The sequence below is a fragment of the Mirounga leonina genome, unplaced genomic scaffold (assembly GCF_011800145.1).
Source record: "Mirounga leonina isolate KUSES-001 unplaced genomic scaffold, KU_Mleo_1.0 Mir_53, whole genome shotgun sequence".
Lineage (NCBI taxonomy): Eukaryota > Metazoa > Chordata > Mammalia > Carnivora > Phocidae > Mirounga > Mirounga leonina.
This window is the reverse complement of record NW_023270807.1, coordinates 89,985,462-90,008,467: the sequence shown is the minus strand read 5'-3', so window position 1 is coordinate 90,008,467 and position 23,006 is coordinate 89,985,462. Positions and strand designations below refer to the sequence as shown.

The 23,006-nt window shown below is 42.7% G+C and overlaps 1 protein-coding gene and 1 pseudogene across 4 annotated transcripts in view; one reads left to right on the top strand and one right to left on the bottom strand.

The window, feature by feature from the left end:
* ARFGEF3 (ARFGEF family member 3) overlaps window positions 1–23,006 on the bottom strand; it is a 169,568-nt gene that overhangs the window by 48,881 nt on the left and 97,681 nt on the right. For all 4 annotated transcript variants that reach the window (XM_034990764.1, XM_034990768.1, XM_034990765.1 and 1 more), the window contains 7 exons: window positions 19,671–19,783; window positions 17,700–18,610; window positions 4,396–4,562; window positions 3,226–3,391; window positions 1,382–1,489; window positions 819–1,034; window positions 571–681 (listed from right to left, as the gene is read on the bottom strand). In XM_034990764.1, coding sequence (XP_034846655.1) covers window positions 571–681; window positions 819–1,034; window positions 1,382–1,489; window positions 3,226–3,391; window positions 4,396–4,562; window positions 17,700–18,610; window positions 19,671–19,783 — 1,792 coding nt within the window. The remainder of the gene's footprint in view (window positions 1–570; window positions 682–818; window positions 1,035–1,381; window positions 1,490–3,225; window positions 3,392–4,395; window positions 4,563–17,699; window positions 18,611–19,670; window positions 19,784–23,006) is intronic.
* LOC118000845 lies at window positions 21,940–22,510 on the top strand (annotated as a pseudogene).

Below are 23,006 nucleotides of genomic sequence, written 5' to 3'. Positions count from 1 at the left end.
TACTAGATAATCATCCCCTTCGTTGGCTAACTGATTTTCACAAGTTAAAAACCACCTCTTTCCAGAGTTCACAAAGCTCAGGTTTTTCTCTTACAAGAACAAAGTTTTTCTGAAGCTTCTCTCAGGGATTTCCTCCATTTGATTTCCCTCTTCAGAAAACTGGCTATTCTGGCCTTTTCCCACTATCACCTGAGGGGTCTTCAGATGTGTACTCTGTGAGGTGCCAAAGCAAGTGGCCGGATGAAGACAGAGTATGAATAGCTCAGCCAGGTGGGCCTCTGGGGTCCCGCAGGACTCCTGTTAGCAGCCGAGAGCACTTTCCTTTAGTCACCGGGGGCCAGGATGTCTCTCGTCTCCAGAGGGATGTACGGGGGGTGCTCTGCAGGGCCAGCCGTGTAAAAGAGAGCCACGCCTGGGATCCAGACTGTGATCCAGCCTGGGACTGTGCGATCAGCGGTAAACCTATGTTGTGCCTCACACAGGGACCGGGGATGGGTGTCTGCTCACGTGTGCGGGTGTGTGCAGACGGCACATAGGGCGCCAGGTGGATTCTGGCCCTTCAGCTGTTACCTTGTGCTATGGCATCACTGGGCTCTTGGACTTCCTTCTCCTCTTTTTCTTCCTGGACACAGGAGGCCGCCGCCATCTGGGCAAGGGCTGAGGCGCAGTTAGCCGCAACTCCTTTAGAGACAACAAACAATCACCCCTCACTGACTCTATTCTCTAACCATTTACCAAGCAGGGCCCTTCCAGAAGACTTGTTTCCCACTAGGGACTCCCCTCAGGCCACGGGTCAAGGGATGTCACTCCCCCGGTACCTAGAGCACAGCTCAGCCTCGCCGCTTTCCGCAGCCCATCGAGGCTCATGCAGATGGCGTCACGTTCCTTTTGGTTCTGCTCTTTGATGCCTTCAGCTCCCAGAATGAAGGCCAACCCTTTGGAGCTTCCTGCCATTCGGCCAGTCAGCGGGGTTGATAAAGTATCGATCAGGTTCTTCCAGCAGCCTACCAGAATATAGCGAGCAAATGCCACACCTAGAACATGAAGGGGCATACATCACTTTCTGGAGGCAGAAACAACCCGGCAGAGAATGGCATGCGATCTTCTGACCATCCAAGTAGCAACACTGAGTTGTAAGCAATTCTACTACCAGAAATGTAATTTAATGGATGTTGGATTGCATTTTACTTTGTGTGTATAAATAATGAATGTTGCATCATCAGCTGGATGTTGCGAAGTGACTTCCATCAGGCACTCTTTTTCTGACAGGACAAGATGGTAATTCATTTACGTCAGCACAGAAAGCTGTCACTTAATGACTTAATTGCTGGTAACATATGTGATGTATGTATATTCATAAACTCAAGACCCAAGTCATTACCTGCCACTGTGGAGTCATCAATTCTCCTGCCCTGGGTGAAAGGAGACTCGGTAGAAGCTGAGGCCATCAGCTGGCCCCCAATCGCACTGCTCTCTAAGCCATCAATGTCTGTCAAGGAAAAAGACAGGGTTTTCCCTGATTAGAACACTCCAGTCAAAAACAAATGGCCACCATGATACTCATATTTTCCTGAACAAACAGCCACTGGACCTATTACGTAGCAAGAACATAACAATCTTTTATCAGAATGCTAAATTTTTGTTTTATTCTTTTTTTTAAAGGATTTTTTATTTGACAGAGAGAGAGAGAGAGAGAGAGAGAGTACAAGCAGGGGGAGCGGCAGGCAGAGGGAGAGGGAGAAGCAGGCTCCCCACCCAGCAGGGAGCCCGATGCGGGGCTCGATCCCAGGACCCTGGGATCATGACCTGAGCCGAAGGCAGATGCTTAACTGTCTGAGCCACCCAGGCGCCCCTTGTTTTATTCGTATAGTCCAGTTTTCTTTCATTGCTAGAACATTCTTCTGTTAGATTTCAAATGGATGTGAAAGTTGTCATGATTAATCAAATAAAAATTGGTCACCTGTCCAGTGATCCTGATCCCTACAGTTAGGGACCTTGGCCTTGTTTCTCCCAGTTGCATCCTAGTTCTAGAACCAAGACTACAAATGCCAGCCAATAACCAATGCTGTGAACAGACTTCACTATGTGTCTTGACTCCCTGCCTGATTCCTAAAGAGCACCTCAGCCCAAGTCCCTCATTGTTGGGTTCTACCTGCCAATAGTCTACTCTGCCACCTTTGTAAGAGCTCCCCAGTACTGGCCGTAGGTAACATAACACAGCCTTTGGACAACAGATTCTGCCTCTTCCCTGGACTGTCCTGGCCTGCTCTGGCCTGGTTGTGCTCCTGTCCACGTGCCCTGCTTGGTGCAGAGCCGTGCTGAGCTGGATGTGGACACATGGAAGGACAGCGAGGGCGGGGGAGGTATCTGGCCTAGGGCTATTCCATACATATCCTGTCAGGTGGGGCCATGAGACCATAACTTGGATTAGAAACCAGTCTGGGAACTCAGATCAAACACAAGATGAGCCTGGATCTAATACATGAAGCCTACTGATGGCCAAGGTCTTGAGCACTCCCTGGTCTACCTGACACTGTAGGTAAGCCATGAGAAGCCATGAATGACTGCTTTCTCTCTCTCTCTCTCTCTCTCTCATACACACACCAAAAACAAGAACAAGAACAAGAACAAAAAAACCCTGCTTCATGACCGTACCCCATAGAGCTCTCTATGCTCTCATGTAAAATTTCTAATAAACAGGATTTTAAAAACTCTGGACACTGAAGACAAAGATGCTGGGCAACCTCTTGGCATTATTTCAAATTCTTGTATAGCCGGGAAGGGAAGAGAGGACCTCTGATGAGGATAGGAGATGGGAAGGAAGCCAAGTTTAAAATCAAGCATTTTACATTTCTGGCAAATTCAGGAGCACTAAATGATATAGGGTTATCTATTAGCATGTGAGAGTTTCCAGGAATAATTCTGGGCTCTATGCCCAGAAAGTACTTCATATTCCTAGGAGAGGCCTGTAGTTTTACCCTGACAGACACAGGTGCTAAGTAGTCCTTATCTAATGGGGCACAGTGAGCCCTCCAGGGTCCCACGTGAAAAACAGACAGAACATTCCTATGAGGTGGCTTCATGACACTTTCCTGGAACCGTTACCAATTGCCAGGGAGGCTCTGCGGGTGTTGTCTCAAGGCTGGCTTCTCTGAAAGGGGCTCTGGAGTGTCCCCCCCACCACGCCACCCCGAGTGCCACGGAGCTGTGTGACGAGCCACTGACCGGTCAGCATGGTGATGAGGGGCAGGCTGTTATCCTCCGGGCTGCCCCAGTAGCCAGCTTCTCCGAGCATGTTTCTGTCGAGCACCTGATGGTAGAGCTCCTCAATCCAGGCCTGGGAGAACACCATCAGCACCCCACTGGTCTGGACCTGCTTCATGAACTCTTTCTACGGAGAGGATCACATGAGAAGGTGACCAGATAGGATCCCCTGCAAATGAACACGTTCCTCTGCTGCCCCTTCCCTTCATGGATCCCTTACCTGAGTCAAGGCTTCCAGGAAAAATAAAACCTTATTGATCAGGGGCGTGGCGGTGGTGGGGGGGTGGATAAGGGAAGGGGGAACCAAACGGAGAAGTCCTAAACTTTATGAAGTTCCTTTTACTTTTGCTATCTTTTTAAGAATCTCTGTAGAAGGATTAGGAATACTTCCCTCTCTGATGTGTGTGGGCGGGATAGAAACGGTGCAGAAATATGAACAGAAGAGCTCCCTCTCGCTGCCCCAAGAGCAGCAGAGATAGAATGTGTTCCCTGAAAAAGCCTACGTGGCTCGAGAGCTACTTGATTCCCAGTTGCCCTTGGGAATTTATAATTTATCAGGCAAACAAACGATTGCTGATGCCCTCGTGCAGCTCCACGGACGGAGGCTCACGAGCTGATACTAGGGGAGAGCGTGGAGCGACCACAGCATAATCACCATCATTCTCATTCTGCAGCTTATACGAGGTGCTCTGTTACTGACAACTAACTAGTAAGCTTGGCTGTGGGTTACGAGTAGATCGGAGTACAATCTGGAAGACAATGAAGAGTGTAAAGCAGGCCTTGATTTTCAGTAAAGGGGACAACTCCCTGCCCATCTTCTGATGTTTGAACATTCTGATCACCCGTTTTGTACTGTGGCTCACACACGTGTGTTTAACGATGCCATGGGTGACGATACTAGGCCACTGGCAGGCACTGGGTCCTGGCCTCTCTGCAGCAAGGTGGGCAGCTGTGTGGCCCACCGCACTATGTAAACTGCCTCGCATCCCCGTCCACCCTCCACGGCCCCGCCGACGTCACCCACTCCACACGAGTGGGGAGCAGAGCATGCTGAGCTGTCCATCCCAGGACACTGGTGTGCAGCTCTCCAGCCACCTGTCCTTGGAGGGGCCAATGGGACCACGGGCTCACCATCATGCCTGGGGCCAGGGCGGGCCGCTTGCGGTAGTAGTCGCCGTGGGAGAGCTTCAGGTTGAGCAGCAGGGCGCAGTGCGCCGCCGTGTATAAGCTGTCCGCGTTCATCAGCATCTGCAAGCTGAGGCTGCCACTCCCATCGAATCCGGGGGAGTGCATCATGCCTACGGGAGAGAGTCAAGACTCCTCTGTGGTTGCACACAAGGCGCCCAGCAAGACTGGCTTACGGAGAGCCCTGACCCGATCCTCGTGACGGGAACATGCATCTTGTAAGACACTCCTGTAAAGCACCTACAGCCAGCAAGGAGTATTATGAGGGTCCCACACATGCCCTAGCCTGGTGGGGAGGAGCGGGCACTCTGGAGTGAATCTCCCTGGGCAAATCTGGATGAGCTACTCACCAGCTACTTTGGTAAAATCACTCAGACGCCCTAAGTCTCAGCTTCTTCACCTCTACATAGGCAGAATAACCAACTGTGTCCATCTCCTGCTCAAAGTCTCCGACGACTTCCCATCACAATATAATAAAACCTGGACTTCCCCTCCCCTCTCTTTCTCACTCCCCACAGCCACCTGGATCTGTGTGCTCCTTAGACCACCAAGACTGAGCTTGCCTTTGCATTTTTCCTTACCAGTCCCCAGAATGATCTCTCAAGATCTCTGGAGGACGTGCTCCCTTCTTTAAGGTTTCTGCTCAAGCGTCAGCTTTACAGAGGCCTTCCCTTTCAACTCCATCTCAGACAGCATCCCACCACCACCACCCCTGCAATATTCCTCCTGCTCACCCTGCATTGTCTTCATTGCCTCAGTATCCTTTATTCTACCCAGCATTGTATTAACATCTATTTATTGTCTGCTGTCACTGCTATTATCTACTATTATGTAAGATCTATGAGAGGGCGAGACTTTGTTAGTTTTGTTCCCTACAGAATCCCCGGTGCCTAGAACAGTGCTTGGCATACAGGAGACCCTTAAAAAACAGTTGCTAAGAATGAATGAACACGTTTGTTGTGAGAACTAGATGTGATAACGCATGTAAGATGCTTAGTGCAGTAACCCATAAGTACATACTTTCAAAAAAGTAATAATGTTCCTCAAAAAGCAAAGCAGAATTCCCATATGACCCAGTAATTACGCTCTTAGGTATACAGTATGCCCCAAAGAATTAAAGGCAGGGATTTAAGCAGATCCTTGTATGCCAATTTCACTGCAGCGTTATTCACAATTGCCAAACATGGAGACACCTGAAGTGTCCATCAGAGACGAGTGTATCGACGGAGTACGGTACACACGTACCACGGAGTTCTGATCCGTGTTACACCATGGATGAGCCCTGCGAACATGCGGAGTGAAATAAGCCAGGCATAAAATGACAAATGCTGTATGATCCACGTAGATGAGGTACAGGCAAGAACAGGCAAATGTACAGAGACAGGAAGTAGATGAGAAGTTACCAGGGGCTGGCGGAGAAGGCTTTCTTTTTGGGATGATGAATAAAATTTCTGAAAGTAGTGGTGACGGTTGTACAACACTGTGGATGTAGGGAGTGCCACGGAATTGTACACATAAAAATGGTAAAAGTGGCAATTTTCAAGTTATATATTTTTTATCCCAGTTAAAACAACTAATAATGTAATATATCAAAACCACTGAATTGCACACTCTAAATGGGTGAATTGTATGGTGTGTGAATTTTATCTCAATAAATTTTATTTCAATAAATCTCTTAAATGAGGAAACAGAGTTTCAAATATATATATAAAGGAATAGTTACTGGTTCTTCCCTCATTATTTTTTCTAAACATCATTTTAAGCTTAATAAGGTTTTCAGTTTGAAGGGCTCCATGTGCTTTATATACATTAACTGAAGGAAAACAAACAAACAACTATATCTCATTGATGGGCTTTAAAGATGGGCTCGTTCAGCCAGAGAGGATTAGTGCCTTGTTCAAACTTTTCACAGACAATGTGGGGAGGCAAACATTTCTCAGGTTGGCGTCTCTTCATCTGGTCCGACGTCAGCCTCAGTGCTCCGCTTGGTCCTACACATACTCTGATGCTAGATCTAGAAGTGTGGCTGAAACATACCATCCGAAAGAGACGCACGCAAATGACACATGTCCATATAATCTTCATATGCTTAAAATTATCCTTTGATCAAAAATGTACCTCTTCTATGAAATGCAAGAGTTTCCAAAACTAACAAATACATTGGAAATACAAATTTGTAACTGGACTGATTACTTATATTCCTGTGGATTTCTTAATGAATATGCTAGCAAGAGGATATGGGCCAGAAGAAGCTTTTGAAGCTGAAAAATCTTCAAGACTTTTGCTATATTTGAGAACGGTATAAACATTCTTTAGTGGGAGTTAAGTATATGTTATTCCAAGAAAACCACTTTACTCAGTCAAATGTTAGGCATTTCCCCTGCCTTCCTTTAAGAACTTTGCAGCTGTTATGAGAGATTTTTTACTGAAGGCACTTTGTGATCATAGGCAGAGGTGCATTTATAAAAGGAAGGTCAAGAGTGGTATTTAAAAATGACATCCTTGGGGCACCTGGGTGGCTCAGTTGGTTAGGCAGCTGGCTCTTGGTTTCTGCTCAGATCATAATCTTGGGGTCCTGGGATTGGGCCTGTGTCGGGCTCCATGCTCAATGGGGAGTCTGTTTGAGAATTCTCTCTCTCCCTCTCCCTTTGCCTCTACCCCCTACACACAAGCTCTTTCTCTAAAGTAAATAAATAAATCTTTAAAAAAAATGACATCCTTGGTCAGGACATGGGCAGTGTGTTTCTGCCATGATGGTCCAGAGGAACACTCCGCACTCTTAAGGTCCTGGTGGGGTTGGTTCCAGTCTCTGGAGGAGATAAAGGACACATGATGGGTCTCCTTCCACGGTAAATAGAAAGCAGGATTCAGCACGTTGGGTATTTAACTACCCAGGATCAGAGATGAAAAGAATATGTGAGTCTATGAACCAAGAAAACAGTACTTGCAAATGGCTTTGATCTCAGGCATCAGCAATAATTTCTTCTAAATTTTAAAACCAACTACTATTTACCTTGGAATATGTTTTGGAAAACTGAGTACATACTCAGATGCTGCAAAGGAAGAAGCCCTGATGTGTCTGCTCACACAGAGACTAGCAGAGGTGTGACAATGTCCCAGGAGGACCAGTGGATATGTGGAGTTCTGAAATGATTTGTCAGACTTTTTAGGAACAATCTGGTACTGCACCCTACCCCCCCACCCCGCCGCCCGCCCCAAGGCAGGCTAATTTCTTACATTACAAGGAGCTGGCAAATTTGAGAATTAAACAAAAGGATGAACAATGAATCATGGAACACTACATCAAAAACTAACGATGTAATGTATGGTGATTAACATAACATAATAATAATAATAAAAGAAAATAAGAAAATCATAAGGAAGAGAAAATTAAAACAAAACAAAACACAAAAGAATGTATAATCTATCAACTTAAGGAAGACACTCATTTTCTTGCCATACCAGATAGAGTTCACTGGTGATGTTAATAATGGAAAAATACAATAGCTATAATTAAGTGCTTTCTAATTTTTAGAACCAATCTCTTCTCATACTTTATTTCATTTGACATATAAAGTCTATATCGATTGCCTTCCTTTATTTTACCAGTAAGGAAAGTGCCTCAGAAATATTAAAGTAATTTGCCTAAAGTTATATAGCTAGAAATTGGCAAAGGTTTTTTGGGCCCAAACCCCAGGCTTTTTGAACAATGCCATGCTGTACTTGTTTCTAATGTCGTGAAAAGATTGTACTCTATCATGTCCCTCTCAAACAGATACTCTATTTTAAATTCATCCTCTGATTGGGTTCATTGAAGTGTTATAAATTTGGAGTGACAAACTACAGGAGCTCTGACCTTTAACACATTCTATTTTTTCCAGTGTTCTGTGACTAAAGTTCATTCTCTCCCTCTATAATTAAGATGTTCTTTACTGTCAGGAACAGATGGATGGGTCATTTGCTTGACTGGCTACCACTGAAAGACTGGATACAAGATTAGCATAAGTGACCCTGAAACATCTCCTCCATGTCTTAATTTAATGTGTCTTTTAAAGTAAACATTAAATACTTATTTCATTTAACAGTACTAAAAAATATAAAAAATAAGGGTAATTAGTCCCTGCTTCTCCCAAGCCCCAATGATAACCATCCCAGCAGACTTACTTCCTTGTACATATTGTGTGGAAATATAATCACAAATGAGATCATACTACATACATTGTACTATGACTTGGTGTTTTCTTAGCAATATATGTTAGATATCTTTTATTTTTTTAGAGAGAGTGTGTGTGCAAGTGGTGGGGGGGGGAGAGGGAGAGAGAGAGAGAATCTTAAGCAGGCTCCATGCTCTGCGTGGCACCTGATACAGGTCTTGATCTCATGATCCTGAGATCATGACCTGAGCTGAAATCAAAAGTCAGATGCTTAACCAACTGACCCACCCAGGTGCCCTTAGATATCTATTGATATTGGCACTTACAGATCTATATATCATTCTTTTCAAATAACTATGCATATACCACTGCATGGTTGGAGTGTGATTTATTTAACTAATGCTCTCTTGGTAGACATTTACGTAGTCTCAATTATGATAAAAAGGTGAAATGATGAAATGACTTTTAGCACTTATGCAAGTGTATCTGTGGGATAAATTCCTTAAAGCAGACTAAAGACATATATAAAGTTTGACAGATACAGCCCAAATCTATCTTCCAAACAGTTTTATACCAATTTTTCTTCCTACCAATGGTGCATAAGAACACTGTTGTACCCACTCAGCAACACTGGGCATTATTGACTTTCTAAACCTTTGTAATAATAGTATATGATTTTTGGTTGCATTTCTATATACTAATAACAAAGTTGCAGAAAGAGAAATTAAGAAAACAATTCCATTTATAATTGCCCACAAAAGAATGAAATACCCTGCAATAAACTTAACCAAGGAAGTAAAAGACCTATACTCTGAAAACTATGCAACATGGATAAAAGAAACTGAAGATGACACAAATAAATGGAAAGATACCCTGGATGGATTGGAAGCATTCATATTGATAAAATGTCCACGCTACCAAAGCACTCTACAGATTCAATGCAATCTCTATCAAAATACAATAGCATTTTTCACAGAACTAGAAGAATTCTATAATCTGCATGGAACCGCAAAAGAACCTCAAATGGCCAAAGCAATCTTCAGAAAGGCATCACAATCCCAGATTTCAAGAATTTACTACAAAGCTGTAGTAACCAAAACAGTATGGTACTGGCACATAAATAGACATATAGATCAATAGCACAGAAGAGAGATCCCAGAAATAGACCCATGCTTACATAGTCTATTAATATACAAGAGAAGAGGCTCTAAGAATATACAATGGGGAAAAGATAGTTTCTTCAGTAAATGATGCTGGGAAAACTAGACAGCTACATTCAGAATAAAATTGGATTACTTTCTTACACTAACTCCAACTGGATTAAGGACCTAAATGTGAGACATGAAACCATAAAACTCCCAGAAGAAAAATAGGCAGTAATTTCTTTGACATTGGTCTTAGCAACATTTTTTAAAATATGTCTCCTCAGGCAAGGGAAACAAAAGCGAAAATAAACTATTGGGACTACAACAAAATAAAAAGCTTTTTACACAGCAATGGAAATCATCAACAAAGCAAAAAGGCAACCTACTGAATAGGAGAAGATATTTGTGCATGACATATCCAATAAGGGGTGGAAATCCAAAATATATGAAGACCTTATACAACTCGACACCAAAAAACCAAATAATCTGATTAAAAAACGGGCAGAGGACCTGAATACACATTTTCCCACAGAACATGTGCAGATGGCAAACAGACACACAAAAAGATGCTCCACATCGTTAGTCATCAGGGAAGTACAAACCAAAACCACTATGATATATCATCTTACACCCGTCAGAGTGGCTAGAATCAAAAAGACAAGAAGTAACAAGTGTTGGTGAGGATGTGGAGAAAAAGGAACCCTCATGCACTGTTGGTGGGAATGTAAATTGGTACAGCTGCTGTGGGAAACAGTCTGGAGGTCCCTTAAAAAATAAAAAATAGAAATATCCTACGATCTAGTAATTCCACTACTGAGTATTTACTCAAAGAAAATGACAGGGGTGAAAAATATGCACCTCTATGTTTATCATAGCATTATTTATAATAACCAAGTATGGAAGCAACCCAAGTGTCCATCCACAGATGAATGGGTAAAGAAGATGTGTGTGTGTGTGTGTGTATGTAAGTATACATACACACACATAATGGAATATGATTCAGCCATTAGAAAAATGAGATCCTGTCATTTGCAACAATATGGATGGACCTCGGGGGTATTATGCTAAGTGAAATACGTCAGACAGACAAAGACAAACACCGTATGATTTCACTTACGTGTGGAATCTAAAATGCAAAACAAATAAACAAAAAGCAGAAACAGACTAGTAAGGGGGCGCCTGGGTGGCTCAGTTGGTTAAACGACTGCCTTCAACTCAGGTCATGATCCTGGAGTCCCGGGATTGAGTCCCGCATCAGGCTCCCTGCTCAGTGGGGAGTCTGCTTCTCCCTCTCATGCTCTCTGTCTCTCATTCTCTCTCTCTCAAATAAATAAATAAAATCTTTAAAAAAAAAAAAAAAAGAAAAAAAAAAGAAACAGAGAACAAACTGACGGTTGCCAGAGGGGAGGGGTAGGGGGTAAGAAAAATGGGTGAGGGGGAATGGGAGATAACAGGCTTCCAGTTATGGAATGAATAATTCACGGGAATAAAAGGTACAGCACAGGGAATATGGTCAATGGTATTGTAATAGTGTTGTGTGGAGACAGAGGGCAGCCACACCTGTGGGGAGCACAGGATAATGTATAGACCTGTCCAATCACTATGTTGTACACCTGAAATTGCTGTAACATCGTATGTCAACTATACTTCAATTAAAACAAAAAGATTACACTATTTTACTTGGTAACATATTTCTTTAATTAAGTCTATGGTTCTAATTTTTAAATAACATTACTGTTTTATTTTCTGATAATAGAAGTCATAAGAAAAAATTTTTAAGGGGTTTGGAAAAAGGTACAAAGAAGAAAATGAAAATAATCTGTAATTAAATCATCCTGAGGTAAGTATTAACATTTGAAGTTAATTTTGAATCCTTTTAAAAATTACATTATGACCATTAACCGTATCATTAAATATCACTTGAAAACATAATTTTAAATAGCTACATAGTGTCATAAATGGATTTAGTATAACTCATTTAACTTTCCCCTTATTTTGGGGCATTTAGGTTATTTCTAATCTTTCTGCTTTCATATACATTTTGATATAGAAATCTCTGTTTGAGTTTCTGCTCCCTTTGTATAAATTCCCGAGGTTCTCTCAGGAACCAATGGGATGACAGGCTTCCATGGGTGTGTATCTGTCAGGACTTGGAAAACTGTCCCACCTTTGCTGGGCTACAGTCTGTGACTGTTTTTTTTAATCACGGCCAATCAACTCCAGAGGATTTTGTGTTCTTGAACAGAGCCTCCGATTTGCCCATCCATTCATCACCCCTCCATCCGCCCCCCTCCCACCCAGCAGGCACAGGGTGGTACTAGGAACAGGTCTCTGGAGCCAGACTGTATAGGTTTGTACCCTGGCATCGCCACTTTGTAGCTGTGCACCTTGTTTGACTTACTTGACCTCTCTGTGCCTCAGTTTTCTCACCTATAAGATGAGGATAATAATACTACCTACGCTATGGGGTTATTATGAGTATTAAATGAATTAATATAGGTAAAACTCTTAGTCAGTGCAGGGCACTTAGGAAGTGCTATGTTTGTGTTAGTTATTATTATCCTTTTTTTTTTTTTAAAGATTATTTATTTATTTATTTATTTGAGAGAGAGAGAGAGAAACAGCATGAGAGGGGATAGGGTCAGAGGGAGAAGCAGGCTCCCTGCTGAGCCAGGAGCCCGATGTGGGACTCGATCCCAGGACTCCGGGATCATGACCTGAGCCGAAGGCAGTTGCTTAACCAACTGAGCCACCCAGGCACCCTAGTTATTATTATCCTTGCAGATACATATAAATGCTGAAAAATGACTCTAAGGAAAGACACCAAGATATTTCAGAGGCAATCTCTGGGTGGTGTATAATTAGGGTTTTTTTTTTTTGTCTTTATATTATTATATTCTCCAAATTTCATATTCCACAAATGCCAGGGTATTGGAGGAGGATTTTGTGAGACTACTTATTCCCTAACCCTGCTTCAATACTCCTCTTCCTCCCTTTATTAAAGCAAACGAACAACTCCACCAGTAGCAGTCATCTTGGTAAATGAGGAAACCTGAGGATGAAAATCCCATGTTAACAACGGTAGGGCAGGAAGACAGGAAAGTCATCACAGAGCGCTGGACAGCCTACCTCACATGTAATTTAGGGGAAAGAAACTGAATCTTAAACACTTGAGTTTTCCACCAAAGGCAAACAAACCTTATCCTAATTGGTAGAGGCAGGGTAACACATTGACTTATTTATTTGAGGTTTTCTTTTTGTATTTAACCTTTTGTATTCCACAGAGATATCCAGTTAAATTTGTATTACCATCATCTGGAATGTTTAAATCCCAGGGCGAAAAACTGAAGCTGGCAAGCGCATACTTGCCTTCCTGGTTTTGTATCCACAAAGCCAGGGCCCCTTCCAGAGACTGTGGCCCATTCCCAGAAGGCAATGAGAGGAGAGAGGAAGCAGCGAGGCAGAGAAGGGAGAGTCCTGAATGGGCAGGGGTTGAGGTCTGTGGCTTCCTGCTGCCTGGCAGTGTGGGGGGCATTGGTGAGGTCTCAGAGGAGAACATATGATGGTGGCTAGGGGCTCCCAGCCTTGCCAGAGCAGTCCAGGTGCCATGCTGGCAGAGGGGTAGCAAAATCACAGGACATCAGGGAGCCTGTGAAGTGCGCAGTGGGAGCTCCCTGGCCATGGGAGAGGTGAGGCCTCCCTGTCCAGATCCCACATAAGCTCCAGCTTCTGGTTTTCCCCTGGAATGGGGACCTGAGGGCAAGCATCAAATGTGTGGCCGGCCAGGCTGGCTGGGGGTCTAGAGTCAGGTTTGTTTTAATTCAAAGAAATAGATATTTCTTGCATAACTGAGATTCATACTTGCTGTATTATCTTTTATGAAATTGGGTACTTTATAAACATCAAAATGCTTGTAATAAGCCTTATATGTGGTCACAGTGAATCTCAAGATTGTAACTGAACACCATTAATCTAAGGAACAGTGATCCCAAAGCCAAGTAAGTGCCTGTGCCCCTCTATCCATTGCTGTGTGAGGCTGGCTCTTGCTTTTTCGTCCCCAAGGAGCCACTTCACATGGATGCCACTCTGTTCAATGCAGGATGAGGAAGGAATTTCTGCAGCTGTCACAGTTCATGTCCACTCCCATCTTTATAAAACCCATTTTGGGGTGGCTCAGTTGGTTAAGCGTCTGCCTTTGGCTCAGGTCATGATCCCAGACTCCTGGGATCAAGCCCTGTATCAGGCTCCCTGCTCAGCAGGGAGTCTACTTTTCCCTCTGCCCTTCACCCCACTCATGTTTTTTCTCTCTCTCTCAAATAAATCATTAAAAAAATTTATTTATAAAACCTATTTTTTTCGGATGTTTTCAAACTCCCCCACTGTAAAAAACTTTCATTGTTTTCAAAGGAAAGGCTCCCTTGAATCATGTGGAATTAAGGGGGCTCATTTCAACTGGATGTTAGTTGTCTGAGGACAGGGGTCCCTGAGAAACGCTGAGCGAATCTGGTCTCAGCCAGCAGAGCAGACCCTGATAATAAGTCAGGGGCAAATGCTCAATGATAGTTTTTGACAAAATAAGGTTTAAAGCTTTTGACATCAAAGTAAATAGTGAGTAAAATATCTGGGTTATCACTCAGGGAGACTCTTCTCCTCATTTCCTATTGTTTGCTTTTAAACGTTGTCTTGGATGAACAAAGGCCATCTGCCTTCTCTCTTGCCCCTGCAGGGTACAGATGTTTCTCTTTTACTAGTCTTTCATCTTGGAGGTGATGCTTGCAGGGGGAGAGAGCGCACTGGCTCAGTGTAGAAGTGGACCTAGGCCAGCATCTAGCAGCTTTGGCTGACCCACAGCAATGGTCAATGTGATCCATTAAACCACAGCTGTGACTGAGGTACAGTCCTATATCTATTGGTAGCAGGACCACAGCATGATGGGTGTATAATTTGTAAAGACAGACCAACTCCTAATTGGTAAAAATACTGTGGAGGTCACTAGAACTAAAAAGACAAATGACTAATTCAGTTACAGACATTTACTAAAAATTATATTTGGAAACAATCAAAAGATTTGGAGTCTCTTTTCAATGTATTGATTCATACACGTAAAAATTAATGTCATAACATATTGGGTCTGATGGGACATTTTACTGACCTCTGAAATTTGAGCAGTTTGTAACATCCATGGGGCCACATTCTGGAAAAAACTGAGTGAAAAAATTCACTCAAGCTCTGTTCAGCACGTACTGTAAATAAGTATTGATTTGAAAGGTACAAAAACACAACTGTTAAGATTTACTTTAGCTTCAAATTTTACAAAAGACTTTGCTAGGATTATATTTCCTAATTCTCATAGGAAATGAGGCAGGGCCTTTGAGAGTCGGTCTTTACCACTATAACAACTCATTTATCTGGAATTACTTGGGGATGTTGTTGATAAATACGAAGTAATCTGAATGTCAGATCTTACATATTTAAATGCTGAAATTTCTGCAGCTGAGTTGTTTTGTGTGGATTATTATAATTTTATGTATGTATGTATTTGGGGGGAGCAGAGGGAGAGGGAGAGAAAGAATCTTAAGCAGACTCCACGCCGGGTGTGGAGCCCGACGTGGGGCTCGATCTCACGACCCTGAGATCATGACCTGAGCTGAAATCAAGAGTTGGACACTTAATCGACTGAGCCACCCAGGTGCCCCAAGATTATTTTTATTTTAAATAGAAGGTCCTAAATATAATTTTCCCATTTCTTGATGAGTCAAGGCCACCACTGACTCATCCTGATGATGATGCCAATCTGTGGTAGTGCTGCAGTTGGACACACGGCTGTTCCTTGGCATCACTGATGTTTGCCAGCCTGTCTGCCTTGGCACCAGGCAAGCTGGTCAGAGCAGGCTGCCGAGCTCCTCTCCCCATGAATATGACCAGCGAGAATAAGCACAGGCTCAGAGGCTCTACCAAACCCCCTCCAAAGGGGAGTGAACATTCCTTTCAACTCAGGCTTTACCCATGACTTACTTCTTCAGCCCATGACCTATTTCACAAGTTAAGGGACCAAAGAGCAAGCTCATGAATCTACAGTCAATACACATTTACTGCGAATAAGGCATGAATATCTTGAGGCCCCTAGTTCAGAGCACACTGAAGCTTCTCTATAAATGTTGACTGATGAAGCGTCACTGGGTGTGTGTATATGTGTATGTGTGTGTGTGTGTGTGTGTGTGAGTGAGTGAGAAAGAGAGAGAGAGAAAGGAAGAAAACATACAAAAAGCATATACTAGCAATGTTTAATAAAATAAATTTAATGATGGTAGCATAAAAGATATTAAGGAGAAACAGAATTTTTAAGAAGAGTATTTATACATTATCTTAGTCTTTCAATGAAACATGAATTTTGCGCGTGTGTGTGTTCCTTCACACAAATCAAATAGCCCAACTTTATTTTTGTATTTAATTCCAAAAGGTAAAGTATTGAGAAAAAAAATGTTGGGTAGCCTTAGAAATAGGCATTTTTATGTCTTGAAAAGAATCACAGTGCAGTTAGGAAAGCTGAGAAATTATATGCATCTCTTTCCAATTTCTAGATAGGTTGAGAAATCCAGGAGTATTAGTCCAGGACTGAAAGTTCTTTATCTGTGCTGGTGCTTACAACTTTGGATCATTCTCATATTAAAAAATGTCCTTCCTTAAATATACCTCAATTTAAGTGTCTTTTTTGTGTCCTTTTCACAAAGGACAATCTGGTCAGTTTCTTAAACATACTTATTAAGCTGCCTCTTAACAGTACAGCAGTTAGCTTCTACCAAGTTTCAGTAACTGGGCTACAATTTTTTTTTGTATGTGTGTGTGATGTGTTCTTTGTTTGAAGATCGAATATGTGTTAGACATGGTTGGACCACACCAGAGCTGAAACTACAGAGGGGGGAAGGTGGAGGCATTCACAAATCACTATAATAAATGTGGTAAGTGCAACGACAAACTCATGCTCAAGACTCAGAGGGGGGAAGAGCAAATGGTGATCTTGACTTTTAACAGGTCTGTGTTCATTCTCAGGGTTAGTCCTTTTTATGTGAGCACAAGCCCAGCAAGGCCCATCTGCCTCAGTAGTCTGTGGTCAAGAGACCCTTGAATGTCAGGGGAAGGCACAGGTGACTGACTTCCTAGGAGTCAGGCACTCAGTTATTCCTGCCATAAATGTTTTGTACCCATTAATTGCTTTCTTTCTGTAGTACTGTGAGATAATAGAAAATATTTATATTGGTCTCTGCCCCTTTCCTGGCACAGAGCTCCTAAAATCCTTACAATGTCCTAAGTGATATGAACACTAGAAGGATCTCTTGTTCTAGTATCTGTCTTTGACCTCGTTGTGACTCCTAAAATCCTTGTAAATGCCTAAGTGAAGAGCTCTAGGAACACCTTTTGTTCTAAGGAGGCAACTCTGGGTGGGCTCTGGCTGGGGACTGGCCACCAGAAAGTCCCCAGGATGATCAGACGCTGGAATACCCCACACTGGAAGTTCAGGGGAATTCACACAGCCTGCATCTGATTCAAGACCTCATTTAAAATAGTTTACATACTGATATATCCAAAGTGCACTGCTTTGTGATTTTTAGACACGGAGGTGTAGAAGCATACTGAGAACTCAATGTTTTGAGAGTCAGAGACTGTCACTTTGTTTCAGTCAGCAGCAGCTTTCTGGAAGGCAGTAAGCTCTTACTCTTTACTCTGCACCTTATCCGTCTGTCAACCTCAGAATATCCCAGCCACCAACTGCCTACAATTCCAGCCACCACCAGTAAGTCTTACATTCCTTCGTTCTCTTCAAACATAAGGAACCCCAGGCGCGACTAAGATGTTTGGGGCGCTTCAAACTACAGGCACGACGGTAATTTCCCATTTCGGCAAAATGCCTCGAACACCCTCACTGCCCGTACAGCCGAGGCCGCATACACACCTGAGCAGAAGGTGGAGGCGAAGCTCTGGAGGGCCGAGTCCACCTCCTCCACGCTGGGCAGAGCCAGCAGGCGGGGAAGGAGGCTTTCCAGGGACTGCAGGAACAGCCTGGCGCTGTGCTGGTCCGCCTCCTGGTTCTTCAACAGCTTCAGGGACAGGGCGGCAGTCCGCAGGGACCGGTGGCCCAGGCAGTCCCGAGGGGTCTGCTCTTCGTCCGCCAGCGAGCCGTTGTCCGAGCCGATGTCCGACACGTCTGACCTCCCCGAGTCCTTCTCGGCCGCCATCGAGTACTGGTCGCAGGAATCAAATTCGGTCCGCGAAAGGTCTTGGTCATCCACGCTGAAATTGCTCTCGCTGTACCTGGAGCCGTACGACCTCATCCTGCAGTCCACCGACAGGAAGTTAGTTATGTCGGGGAAAGCGACCGTGTGGCTTCTCTGCACCACGTCTGGCTGGTCGACGGCTTCGGGCTCCGGCACCTTGCTCAGAGTCTCCCTGCTCTCGGGCGCGGCTGGCGACTTGAGGCTGCTCTGGCGGTGGTCCGCGTGCTCCTCGGGCGTCGTCTGGCCCATCTCGCCCTCCAGCGTGGTCTGGCCCGTGTCGGTGGTCACGCTGATGCTGATGTCGGGGCTCCTCCCGCTCCCCAACTCCCACGACGTGTGCTCCGAGGACAGGACGCGCCGCTGCCAGCGGAAGTCGGCCTCGTTGATCTCCACGGAGTCCCGGCTCCACTCGGCGCCGTCCTTCAGCTCCTCCAGGCGCTGCAGCAGCAGCTGGACCTGGCCTCCGCTCAAGCCCTTGCCCTGGCTGAGCTCGTCCAAGGCCCCGAGCAAGGTGCACACGCAGCACACGGCGGCGTAGCACGCTTCGATGCCGCCCTTGACGCACGCTTCCGTCAGGCCGTCCATGATGCTAAGGGTCCAAAGCGGAAAACAGCGGCGTAAGAAACATGGGCGAATGCTCCAAGGTGAACAAGACATGTTCGCCTGGTGAACAGCCCAGCATTCAACACGGATCCTCCGCTCTGCCCGGAATTCAATGGTCTGGGCCAAGGGGTAAATGAAGCAAACATGCTCAGGCTGGGAGAGGAAAACATCCAGGCAAAGTGGCCCACCTTGAATCACATTCTCTCTCGGTTGGCTGCTTTATTTGGGCACGCACAAAAATTCCAGATGGGCATTTATAATCCCCACAAGGACAGAGGACAGCCATTGAATAAGCTCACTTTTGTATTAGGTTCAGTTTTTCAAAAAGAAAGTAGTTACAATGGCTATATGATAATGAGGACATCCTCTGTAAAACAATCATGTTTCTGAACACATGCATGTGAATTATTATTCACTATTACAAATCAGATAATATTCAGTTTTCAAGGGGAGGGGGCTACATGTAAAGGAACCTCATAGTCCTGTGATTCAAAAAGTTTTTCCCTAAAATAACTCCAATGAATAATTGTACATTTCATTTTGCACACTGGGTTCACTTTAAGCCAGTATGAAAATGTGGAGTACATGATCATAATACATTGAAATAAGATTTCTCATATGGCTTGTGGGAACATTATTAAACAATAAAATTCCACATAATGCAGATTCATAAAAATGTTAAGGAAAAAAAAGAAGAAGAAGAAGGTAGCGGGAGGGGAAGAATGAAGCGGGGGAAATCGGAGGGGTGGACGAACCATGAGAGACGACGGACTCTGAAAAACAAACTGAGGGTTCTAGAGGGGAGGGGGGTGGGAGGATGGGTTAGCCTGGTGGTGGGTATTGAGGAGGGCACATTCTGCATGGAGCACTGGGTGTTGTGCACAAACAATGAATCATGGAACACTTCATCTAGAACTAATGATGTAATGTATGGGGATTAACATAAGAATAAAAAAAAAAAAAAAAAAAAAAAAACAAGGTCAAATGTATTCAGAGAAACAGTCTTTGCCAAGCAATAATAGATGGAAAAGGGGAATGCAGCATACAGTTTGAGAAGATCCAGATGAGACTTTCTTTTTGAAATTGATCTTTTTCTAGATTCTGGTTCAGTGGAGCTGGGTCCTGCCAAATCACAGAGACGCTGTGGGCTCCCAAGTAGCTTTAAGAAAAAGAGGGAAAAAATAACAGTATAGTGAATATCATAAAAAAGCACAAGGTTTTAAAATTGTGGGCTCAAATAAACATGAACTTTAGAGAAAGTGAGTGATACAATCTAAGGAAAAAACACAACTATTTGGAACTACAAATCTTAATAAAACCGATCTAGTATTCCTCTTGTCATAGAGGGGTTCCCAGCTCCCCAGTTGGGTTCCCAGCTCCCCAATTCAGGACTGGCTTAGACAAGGCAAATTCTTTGAGGTATTATTTCAAAAAATTTTATAGCACAGAACTATAAAACACTTACATCTATGTTCTTTACTGAGAATGGCCTATAATTTAACTTCCCTGTACTCTGTCTCATTTTGCTATCACAACTGGTTAGCTTCAAAAACTGGACTGATCAAGTGTACATGGAACATTCTCCAGGATAGATCATATGTTAGGGCACAAAACAAATCTTAAATTTAAGATAACTGAAATCATATCAAACATCTTTTCTAACCACATTGACATGAAACTAGAAATTAATTACATGAAGAAAACTGGAAAATTCAAAAATATGTGGAGATTAAACAACATGTTACCAAACAACTAATGGGTCAAAAAAGAAATCAAAAGAGAAATGAAAAAACACCGTAAGACCAAAAAAAAGGGAAGTATAACATCCCAAAATTTATGGGATGCAGCAAAAGCAGTTTTAAGAGAAAAGTTCAAAGCAGCAAATGCCTACCTCAAAAAATAAGAAAAGTCTCAAATAAATAATCTAACATTATACTTTAAGGAACTAGAAAAAGAAGAACAAGTGAAGCCCAAAGTTAGCAGAAGTAAGAAAGATTACAGCAGAAATAAATGAAACAGACTAAAAAATAATAGAAAAGATCAATGAAACTAAGAGTTGGTTCTTGGGAAAGATAAAATTGACACACCTTTGGCTAGACTCACCAAGAGAAAAACCCAGAAGATTTAAATAAATAAAATCAGAAATGAAGGAGATGTTACAACTGATACCACAGAAATACAAAAGATCATAAGAGAATCCTATAAACAATTATATGGCAACAAATTGGACAACCTAGAAGAAATGAATACATTTCTAGATATATTCGACCTACAAAGACTGAATCATGAAGAAAAAGAATATCCAAACTGACCAATAACTAGTAAAGAGATTGAATCAGTAATCAAAAACCTACCAACAACAAAAGTCCAGGACCAGATGGCTTCACCAGTGAATTCTATCAAACATTCAAAGAAGAATTAATATCAATCCTTCTCAAACTCTTCCAAAAAACAGAAGAGGAGGGAACTCTCCAAACTCATAAGGCTAGCATTACCCTGATACCAAAACCTGACAAGGATACCACAAGAAAAGAAAATTATAAGCCAATATCCCTGATGAACATAGATGCAAAAATCTTCAACAAAATGTGATCAAACTAAATTTAACGACAACATAACAAAATGAAGGAAAAAAATGGAAAGATCATTTCAATAGATGCAGAAAAATATTTTTTTTTAAGATTTTATTTATTTATTTGACAGAGAGAGAGACACACATGTGAGAGAGGGAGCACAAGCAGGGGCAGAGGGAGAGGGAGAAGCAGGCTTCCTGCCAAGCCAGGAGCCCGATGTGGGGCTCGATCCCAGGACCCTGGGATCATGACCTGAGCTGAAGGCAGACGCTTAACGACTGAGCCACCCAGGCACCTCGCAGAAAAAGTATTTTGACGAAATTCCACAACCACTTATGATAAAAATTCTCAAAAAGGTGGGCATAGAGGGAACATACCTCAACATAATAAAGGCCACATATTACAAACCCACAGCTAGCATCATATTCAACAGGAAAAAGCTAAAACTTTTCCTTTAAGATCAGGAACAAGACAAGGATGTCAATCTTGCCGCTTTTATTCAGTATAGTATTGTCAGTCCTAGTTACAGCAATCAGGCAAGAAAAGAAAGAAAAGGTATCCAAGTTGGAAAGGAAGATGTAAAACTGTCACTATTCTCAGATGGCATGATATTATATATAGAAAACCCTACAGACTTTATATATAAAAAAACTGTTAGAATGAACAACTGAATTCAGTGAAGTTGCAGGATACAAAATCAACATACAAAAATCTGTTGCATTTCTATACACAAATAAACTATCAGAAAAAGAAATCAAGAAAATAATCCTATTTACAAAGCATCAAAAATAATAAAATGCCTTTCCAGTCCGCCATCTGTCATGGAACCACCATCAAAATGCAGATTTTCGTGAAAACCCTTACCAGGAAGACTATCACTCTTGAGGTTGAACCCTCGGCTACAACAGAAAATGTAAAGGTCAAGATTCAGGATAAGGAAGAAATTCCTCGTGATCAGCAGAGACTGATCTTTGCTGGCAAGCAACTGGGAGATGAACGTACTTTGTCCATCTACAACATTCAAAAGGAGTCCACTCTTCATCTTGTGTTGAGACTTGGTGGTGGTGCTAAGAAGAAGGAAGGAAGAATCAGTCTTACACTACTCCCAAGAAGAATAGGCATAAGAGAAAAGGCCAGTTAAACTGGCCATTCTGAAATACTATAAGGTGGATTAGAATGGCAAAATCAGTCTCCTTCTTCAGGAGTGTCCTTTAGATGAATGTGGTGCTGGAGTTTTCATGGCTAGCCACTTCGACAGACATTACTGTGGCAAATGTCTGACCTATTGCTTCAACAAACCAGAAGATAAGTAATTATATATGGGTTAATAAAAGACATGAACTACCATTTAAAAAGAATAATAAAATGCCTAAGAATAAATTTAATCAAGGAGGTGAAAGACTGGAATACTGAAAATTACAAGACATTAATAAAAGAAATTGAAGATGACACAAATAAGTGGAAAGATACTCTGGGATCATGGACTGGGAGAATTAATATTGTTAAAATGCCCATACTACCCAAAGCAATCTACAGATTTAACACAGTCTCTATCAAATTTTCAATGTATTTTTCACAGAAATAGCACAAACAAACCTGAAATTTGTATGAAACCTCAAAAGACCTGTAGTAGCCAACTCAATCTTGAGAAAGAACAAAGCAGGAGGCATCACACTCCCTGATTTAAAATTACATTACAAAGCTACAGTAATTAAAACAGCATGGTACTAACCTAAATACAGACATACAGATAAAAAAGTACAGAATAGAGATCCTAGAAATAAGCCTATACGTATACGTCAATTAATT